The sequence below is a fragment of the Sinocyclocheilus rhinocerous genome, unplaced genomic scaffold (genome assembly GCF_001515625.1).
Source record: "Sinocyclocheilus rhinocerous isolate Xijiao unplaced genomic scaffold, SAMN03320098_v1.1 scaffold738, whole genome shotgun sequence".
Classification (NCBI taxonomy): domain Eukaryota; kingdom Metazoa; phylum Chordata; class Actinopteri; order Cypriniformes; family Cyprinidae; genus Sinocyclocheilus; species Sinocyclocheilus rhinocerous.
Genome location: NW_015633949.1, coordinates 705032 through 714626, shown reverse-complemented (window position 1 = coordinate 714626; position 9595 = coordinate 705032). Strand labels below are relative to the sequence as shown.

Here is a 9595-nt window from a genome sequence, read left to right as displayed (position 1 = left end):
ACAGAATTCAAAAGGATAAAAAACAGCACTGAGGTCACTGTCTGTATAAGAATACCTTTCTAATGTATTTTTTTGATAACTTTAATAGATCCAGACAATCATCAGATCATGTCATTGACCCATACAGTATATGGTTCTAAATTGAACTATTAATATAATTACAGAATCTTTCTTTCTTTTTTCTTTTTTTTTATGTGTCGTATTGAGATTCCCACTCTCTCAGATTCAGTGGGAGGCATGAATATCCATGGGACCAAGCTGAAATTGTGCAATCCTAAACATGTTGGCCTTACTGGCAAGTCCGGTATGAGTGTTCATTTCCCTTTTATAAGGTCAACTTTCCTTAATCACAAAGTTCCTCTTTTATCTGTGTCTTTGGTATATATTTATAGTTATTTAGTCAGAGCCAATAGCCACTGTATACGGTTTATATAGCCCATGTTACTCCATGGAGGATATGAACACATGCTTTTAGGCTCACTCGGGAACTCGATTGGGGCGTGAAGAAAAAGAAAGTAGTATTCACATAAACATTTAGACAACTGTCTTCTTCAGGATGAAAACAGCTGGGCGCCACTTCATCAGAGGTGTGGGCAAGAGCTCAGCATTGTGGGTCAGGCTATAAGAGCTGAGATTGGGAAAGAGTGCAGTGAATGAAGGGAGGAGATTGAGTGGGAAGAAGGAGTGGCACGAATGAGAAGACCACTGAGAAAGGACTGAAGTCATGATTCAAACATCAAGCCACAAAAATGGCGATGTGAAACAGATGAATGTGAAATCATGTCAAAACGCCCTCACTCCCTATAAAACAATGCAACAGACAGATGGACAGGTGCATTGTGGGTCAAGACATCCCACAATCATGGAAGATTCCACATGCCCTGACTCATTGCAGATTGCTGAAAATGAGTCAAGATCAACAATTTCTGTTAAATCTGGATGAGAACAATTAGGGTAAAAGTTGCCAAATGTACAGAGCTCCAGCTGTACGAAGGAAGTGAGTGCAGCTAGTTTATCGATAAGCATTTCTAAGAACCTGTCGAGATTATCTCTGAGAGAGGATATGCAGAACTGACATTTATGCTACCAACGTCCTTCCTGAATTTAATCAGACCTCTCATGAACCCACAACAGAAATTCTTCATTCTGTTTCTGATTGATTGACGTTAGATTACGCTATTTAAATGTTCTAAGAGTATATTGGTCCCTTCTATAGCTTTCGGTTTCAGCTCTGACTTAGTGGGGTTTGCTGAAACTGAGAGGAATATTTCCCTTGGGCACATTTATGAAGCATGGTCAGACTCAGAGTATATTGTTCTACATTTTTTTCTCCATATCTCAAGTTTTGTTTCTCTTCGCAGGGCCTGTGATGAGGTCAAGCATGGTGACCAGTGGGTTAATGACTCTGAGATGCCAAAAACCACCTCCATCCAATTTTAAAGAAAGGTAGGGAAGATTATTAAAAGGTCATTCTGGGTTCATGTCAATATATGTTAAGCTTAACTGACAGCATTTGTCAATTAAAAATAAATGTAGGGTTAAGGATATAAGTATATTTTTTTTTTGTTTTTTTTTTCCTCCTCCTCCTTCCAGAAATACCAATAAATAAAAAAGCAAAAATCAAAGTTATGGTGAGGCCCTTGCAGTAAATATCAGCAATTATCCTTTTTTAAAATCAGCAATGTGAAACTTATAATTTCTTAAAAGCACTTACACAAAGAAAATTGTTGGTGAATTGCTAGTAAATTTCACAAATAATTACAAAGAAATGGCAAGTAACTCGTTGAATTAAAAGTGAAATTTTTTTTCAAAAATCTCTTGTAAAACATACTCCAATATGTTTTATTTACAAATAAAATGTAAAAAAAATAATAATAATTTTTTGTTAAAACTTGTGTATTATTTGAGTTGTGAAGCTTTTTAAGTCATTTTGTTAAGCAACACAAAGTTGTAAAATAACCACAAAGTTAAAATATAGCTTCATACAGACAAGGTAAGTGATTTTTCCCATTAAAATCATCTTAACACACATATTGTTTACATCTTGTGGCTATACTTTGGAAACAGCGAGTAATTTTAACATTTACAGATTTGCCCCATTTACTTCCCCATTTATTTATTTTGACAAGTTAAAAACTAGTAATAAACATTGTCAATAAGTATTGTACTGTAGATTGAGCCAAATTTTTTATTGAACCCAGAATATTCCTTTAAGAAACATCTTTGAGGAGCACAAATCATTGATGGAGGTTTCCAGTCTACTTTTCCATAGATAGACAATGGCTGCAGTCCACCCGACAAACCTGCTCTGTTCTCTCTCACCCTCAGTTGCTTTCTCTGTCCCTCTCTATCATCATCTGCCTATCTGCTTTTGAGCAGAACCACACCAAACATCCTGCTCACTGCTACTACAGAGTCAAAAGTTCACTTCCCCAGCTCAACTTTACTCCTTTGTAACCGCTCCATTAACAGAAGCACTGTGTTTCAGATAGCTAAAGCGTACAAAAACACAACCAAACATCTCACCTGGCCCCTGACGCTGACTCGCACACCTCTACGTTCCCAGAGCAGTACTGAATGCAGAGCCACTTAATATTTCGTTTTCTTTTCTCTATGCTTTTGGAACCAAAGTGGGGGGAAAAATTATCTTGTTTTGTCTGTCGGAGAGCAGGAAAGAGAGAACGATAGATTTTCGATGAGAGCGAGCTAATGAATGGTGGAGAACGGGAGTGTGAGATTTATTTTCCCACCACTGTCAAAAGTTCACTTCCCCAGCTCAACTTTACTCCTTTGTAACCGCTCCATTAACAGAAGCACTGTGTTTCAGATAGCTAAAGCGTACAAAAACACAACCAAACATCTCACCTGGCCCCTGACGCTGACTCGCACACCTCTACGTTCCCAGAGCAGTACTGAATGCAGAGCCACTTAATATTTCGTTTTCTTTTCTCTATGCTTTTGGAACCAAAGTGGGGGAAAAAAATTATCTTGTTTTGTCTGTCGGAGAGCAGGAAAGAGAGAACGATAGATTTTCGATGAGAGCGAGCTAATGAATGGTGGAGAACGGGAGTGTGAGATTTATTTTCCCACCACTGAAATCCACTTCAAACGGGCTGTCACATCTCCTCAGCCCGTATTAATATGTCTGCGGTCAAAGTTTTAACTGTTATGATAGCTGTAATATTGTTCTATGCCTAGAGTCAGAAGATTTGTATTCCGTTTACACTCTGGGTTTCGTTTGGATACAAACAAACCGCTGTGCCCAGACTGTTTTCATGTGTTTTGCAAAATTAAGTTGAGAGGAATTTCTGGATCTCGGCTGTCCACTTAAGAGTGTTGGGAAATTTCAGCATCTGTCTCGCCCCAAACAAGCTGGTTTCATGCGCGTGGTTTAATAGTACATGTATACAAAACCTCACTGGGAGTCTAATCCTGCCTCTCGGCAAAAAGGTCAGCTAAAGTTTCTGCAGGCCCGCCCAGAACAAATGGGTCAATCAACTTCAGAAACTATGCTTTCCTCCTTACCAACTCGGCCAAGTGTTTATCATTGCGGCAAATTATTGATAAACACACAACATTTCTTATACAGCATAACGTTAACAGTAATTGGACTTGCTGTCTGGCATTTCTTTTAATGCATGTGTGAGTTTCAAACTATGCTGTATAATTTCAAGTACCTTCAAGTGTACAGAGAAAACATGCTGATTTTTATCAAGAAATCATTTTTAATTTACAAATTTGCCTTTCATTAGTCATTTCCCATTTCATTGTGTAACTACAGTATTTTCTGTAATGTAAAAATAGCAGACAGTTGCATAGGCTAATCACACAAAAAAAAAATCAAATAATCATTTCAGGGGGGAAAAAAAGACATTTTTAGCATTGTGAAATAACCACAGGTTTAAAAACGATAAGATCCCTTCAGAAAGTGTGCTTGAATTTTAATGTACAATACACAGAGAGCAATTGTATGTTTTTGTATTAAACTATTGCTAAAGCATTGTGTAACCCACATTATGATAGGCTCAGTCCTGAGGTAAGCACCAATGTCTTTTTGCTTTCATTAAGTGAGTTCAATTTGACCAAAAAATACAAAAGAAAACAGAAAAGAAAGACTTTGAATAGTTGACATGCAACAGAGTAAAGCCCAGGAAAGCTGTCCCAAATTACATGTTCAGCTTTAAGATTCACTAGTTCTTTCACAGTGCATTCGTGGTTTAAGTTTTCACATTCACCAACTGAGGTTGTAATTGTAACTAGTGGTTAACGAAAATTGTTTCACTTCAGGTCTGGCAGAGGAAAAGACAATATGTCAGCATGGTCTTTGGAATAAAAACAGCGGGGTGCCGTATCTCATTAAAGCATTTACATTTACTGTAAAACAATTTATTTAGAGGCAAAGCAGATGAATTGTACTACATAAAATGAAGCAACCCTAACAGGCTACTGTGTTTTATGTTGTAAGTGCAGCTTATGGTACATTAGAGGGGTAGCTGGGGGATTAGGGTGTACGTTCAGATCACAGGGCCTGGTCAACTGGCATAAAATCTAACATCAGTGGGACAGACAAGTGGGGATAGTCTTTGAAAATTGGAGATTTCACAGGGCTTACCCTGAGTGGACCAGCTGCTGCTATCTGTGCTCACAGTATCAGAGAGAGAGAGCCCTGCTCCTCATGTTCAGATGGTTGTCACATTAGCGGCTTTACGTGTGTGCGCGAGGCACCATGGGGTTAAAGCCGTCACATTAGCCTGAAATTAACTGCACTGTAATAGGGGTGAGGAGGCCCTCTCAAACATTTCACATGAGGAAAGGTCTTGAAGTGCCTTCGCTGGAACTGTTATACATCTAGTCATTCAGAGAATCGTTCAAAGGGGTCGACTGCAATGCAGCTGAAGCATATTGACTCTGCTGTAAATATTACTGCATTTTCAAAGGCACCACCCATGCCTAGTCTGTCGCACCAGATGGACCGAAACACGTGGACATGGATTGTTATATCATGATCGGAATATGCACAAAGATATTCCAGTTGTGAGATCACAGGGCAGTAACTTACTTGCTACTTTTTCAATAAGCTAAAGGCACTTGGCATTGGAGGAAAGGAAAGGGAACAAAGACACTAAATAGCTCGAGACCATACACCTGAAGGTAAAAAAAAATTTTAATGGTACTCTCTATGAACTCTTATTCCACGCTGAAGGGGATAACTACATCAATGCAGAGAAAAGCTTAGATCACTTTACCTAAGTCCTGGAACAAACACAATCTTCAGTTATTTGCTCCCTTTAGTATGGAAAAAACTGGGCCATTCACACAGCTGGAAAATCAGATACAGGTAATCCAGTACTCCAAAAAATAGTCTATAAAAAGTCCTCCAATTGTAATAAAATCCCAAAGATTTGGCTTTTTCTTTCGTCCAGATTTCCCTCTCCATTCTGGACAGAAGCCCTGAATATTGTTCATATGTGCTTTTTCATTCTATATACACCAATAATACTTATTACACAGGTTTAGGGTACGATTGCAAGTCTCTTCTGTAACATTTGACATTTTCTCTTTGGCTTTTCCAACATACAAAAAAAAAAAAAAAGAAAATGAAAAGAAAAATGAATAAAAACAATATCTTTTTGGTTTTCAACTGGTTGTTTGGCTCGGTGATTGAACAAAAAAGAAGTTGTTTTTATATAAATACTGCATTGTCTGAGTGTCCAACGGTCAGAACAGATTATAAATAAAGCAGTTTCCTCCTTGTAGGAAAGTAATTTTAAGAAATGCACGTACTGCAAAATCTGCAAAGAAAGGCACGTTCAGAATTAAACAGTTTGTGTGCATTTTTATGGCCAACACTTTCTGGCCTCCACTCTTTGAGGTGCTGGTTCAAATGAAGATGAGGTGAGAGTTGAATACTGTGAATGGTATACAGTGTTGTCTCTTTGGAAAGTATAGTTAGTGGTTCCCCCCTCTAGCTGGGAGAGTAGCGGTCAATGGTGCGGGACTCTGCCGAGAGCTGCTGGGAAGTGGGTGGCAGTGGCTGGTTAAGGACGTCCATCTTGTTGTGGGTGAGGCCTAGGTGTTCTACAGCCAGCTTTGACAGCGGGTAGAGGCTCTCCATGGCTTTGATGTCAACCAGTAGGTGCTGAGAGGCTGTAAGAAGGTCTGAGATTTTCTCCTGCTTCAGACCCAGATGCTCAGCTGCGTACTTGCTCAGGGGATAAATCCCCTCTGAGAAGTCTATCTTCAGCTTGCCGTCAGGAGTTAGTCCTCCGCCACCTGTTCCACTGCTGTGCATCTTCATGTGACTAATGAGGTTGCGTTGCTGAGCAAATTTGCCCCCGCACACCTGGCACACATAGGGCTTCTCTCCAGAGTGGATGCGCATGTGTTCTGTCAGACGGTACTGTCGAGTAAAGCGCATACCGCAGGCATCACAGGCAAAGGGTTTAAGGCCCAAATGGCTCCGCATGTGGCGCGTCATGGTACCACGCTGGGTGAACTTCTTGCCACAGATGCTACAGGGGTATGGACGTGTCAGCCAGTGGGTTTTCTCATGTTGCCTCAGGGTGGCAGGATCTTTGTAAGACTTGTCACAGGACGAACAGCGATATGGTCTTATGATCTCCCCGAGGCCAATGGAAAGGAAGTTTTGCGTCGATTTGCTATCTAGGAAAGGGCTGTGGAGGCCACTAGAGCTGTTCAAGCTTGTAGGTCCATGGGCATTGGTGGGTTTGCTGTTGTTGTCCAGCTCAATCCCGTTGTTTAGCTCCTCCTCGGTATGAGTTTCCACATGGGCATTGAGCTGCTCTGAGCTGGGGAAGCCTTTGTCGCAGGGGATGCACACGTACAAGTTATCTCCGAAACTCTCTGGCTCGTACGGCATATGATATCTTCCACCCGGAACAGGGGGAGATGGACGACCCTCACTGCTCCCAGTCTCTTCACTGCCGGTCCCATTATCATCCTCTCCATCATCGCAGGTCCCTCTGTCATAGCCCCGCTCATTCATGTTCAGTTTTTCCTCACTGTTCTTATGGTGATTCATGTGCTGGTGTCTCTCTTTATCCTGCTCACCGATTCCTCCATTCTCATCCTCTTCGTCTTCTTCATCTTCATCCTCTGGGTTGGAAGGCTCATTCTTCACCCACCGATAGATGTTGGACCCATCTTGGCCTTGTTCTCTGGAGTCCTCCATGGGTTCTGGGCTGGGAGGGCAAGGGTAAGGTTCTTGGCCCTGAAGACGGTGCAGGTGGGGAAGATGGGGTGCAAGAGGATGGTTGGGTAGATGGAAGGGGTGTGGGGTGAGAGACCCCACATGATGGGCTGTCTCCATTTTTCTGGAGCCATCGTTGGGACTGAGCAGGGGGCCAGTACTTTGATCTAGCTCCCCTTCTGGCTCCTCTTCTGGGTGGAGTGAGGAGATCAAATGAGGGTGACCAGAAGGAAGCTGGGACTGGGAACTTGGACTTTTCTTGGACAGGTCAAGGCCGTAGACGGATGAGCAGCTCCTGTCAGTAAGGCGCAGGCCTGACTGGGGCGTCAAGGATGTCTTTGCTGGGGGGTAAGGTGGTGGACCCTGGGTGGGAGCTGGTGCATGAAGTTCTCCGACATGAGGGGCCAGTGGGAGAGGGGCCAGGTCCTCTAATGGTGTAGGTCGAGGGGTGCTAACTACTCCTCCAGGGTGGCAAGAGTGGATGACAGGGGTAGATATTCGAATCCTTCCTCCCCCCATGCCACTGTAGTCTATCTTGTAAGGTAAAAACCCAGGGTTGGGACGTAAATGGTACTTCCCATTTCTCTTCAGCTTCTTCTTGCATAGAGTCACCAGATCCAGTAGCTGCAGATAACTTGCAGCCGCCAGCACTGCTCCTATATTTGGCTCAGTTGGAGAGGTGGGGTCACCTTCACTTAAGCGTCCTGTGTAGATATAGTCAAGAATGACTCGAAACACACCTGGACTGACCATCTCATGGTCCAGATTGATGAGGTTGTCATGAACAACAAGAGACTTAAGGTAGAGGCTACTGGCTGCCAGGATGTTCTTGTGAGCACGGAACAATGCATTCTGCACCACGATGATAACATCACACAAGAAGCCTTTGGTTCGTTGTGTGTTCAACTGCAAGAGGAGGTGCTTAGCATGACTTTGGACTTCCATGGCATCCAGCATCGACTTCAGACCAATACCTGAAATAGAAGAGACATGGAACAATTAAGCAGAAGCCAGAAAGTTGTTGCAAACAAATGTAAATGATCACATTTAGAAGCTTATTAAAACCAGCTGAATTTTGCATACTTATTTGAGTACTGTGGTATAAATGGCCATATAAATGGCCTATTCCCTTTTTTTTAAAATAGCTGTCTTTTGAGATATAACACTTGTTACTGACACATCTGTTTGTGTTGGACTGTCTTGTAAAACTTGACTGGCAGCACTTGAAGATATAAAAAGGAGCACTTAAACTTGTGTGCATTTTCTTGATCCTGAATATAGTTCTTCATTTACTCTTTGATATTTTTGTAGACTTTCATGTAGGGGATTGAGGGCAAACAATTCAGCTTTTCCTTTAATACAACAAGCATCAGAAGGACTCCATAAAAGTGAGCTATAGCTGACTGAGTGAGACTGTGATGGTTTTGTCATTATCAAGATACAAACCCACATGTTTAAAACTTATAGTGAAGTGCAGTTAACAAAAAAAATGAATGAAAGAAAAAAGACAGAGGAAAAATGCCAGTATAAACATGTTTTCATATTGCTGTCTTCCTGATAAGGAATTCCAGAGGTGGTGTGTGGAGTTTTAAACAAAGTCAGACTGAAAGTTTTGCAAGTGTGATGAACAGCAGGCATAAACTAGTGGGGACAAAAAAAATGCAGCAAATTCATGACAGGACACTCTGCTGTATAGAAGTGTGAGTTACAAATTAAACCATTTTCAAAAGATCACTTGTCAGAGAATGCCTACAAATTACTAAATAAACATTCCACTAACAATGCCAAGTTTAAATTCTAAGATGAACGCAACAGTTCCTGTCATGCAAACATAATAAACATTACAAACTTACCAGAAAATATTATTTAAACCCTGCTACATGAGGATGGTCTGTATATGAGATAAAACGGATAGTTAGGGTCCCACAGGGGATGGTTTCACTGATGAGAAACAAGAAGCTAAATAAATAGTCATCCCAACATCAGTTCCTCCTCTCATTGTTTATTTCATTGTATAAAATAATCCTCTTAGATGAATACTGTAGTTTGTAGTCTTAAGCTTCCATTTAATTAGCCCTTAAATCCAACAATGCAACTCTTCCCTATAAAACCAACCACAGCTCCTAACATGAATAATACTTAACCACACAGTTGCCAAAAAAATCTTTGTTTTACACGATGTGAATTATTCAATGACTTTCAGGGGTTCAAATTTTTAAAGAAATTTCTGCCAGTAATTTTCTAGTTAGACTGGTCTTGTTCTGGTTAGATTCGTCCATTGGAATTTGAGACATTAAAACGACATTCAAGAATTTTCTAGAGTGTGTGTGTGTGTGTGTGTGTGTGTGTGTGTGTCGCATGTTGTGTGTCGCATGTCACACCTCT

General features: G+C 41.1%; 1 protein-coding gene across 3 annotated transcripts in view; it reads right to left on the bottom strand.

The window, feature by feature from the left end:
• Positions 1 to 2986: 2986 nt before the first annotated feature.
• The window catches only part of LOC107744795 (hypermethylated in cancer 1 protein-like), a 12550-nt gene continuing 5941 nt past the window's right edge, over positions 2987 to 9595 (bottom strand). For all 3 annotated transcript variants that reach the window (XM_016558622.1, XM_016558621.1, XM_016558623.1), the window contains exon 2: positions 2987 to 8184. In XM_016558622.1, the coding sequence (XP_016414108.1) occupies positions 5966 to 8167 (2202 nt within the window). In that variant the 5' untranslated portion in view covers positions 8168 to 8184 and the 3' untranslated portion in view covers positions 2987 to 5965. The remainder of the gene's footprint in view (positions 8185 to 9595) is intronic.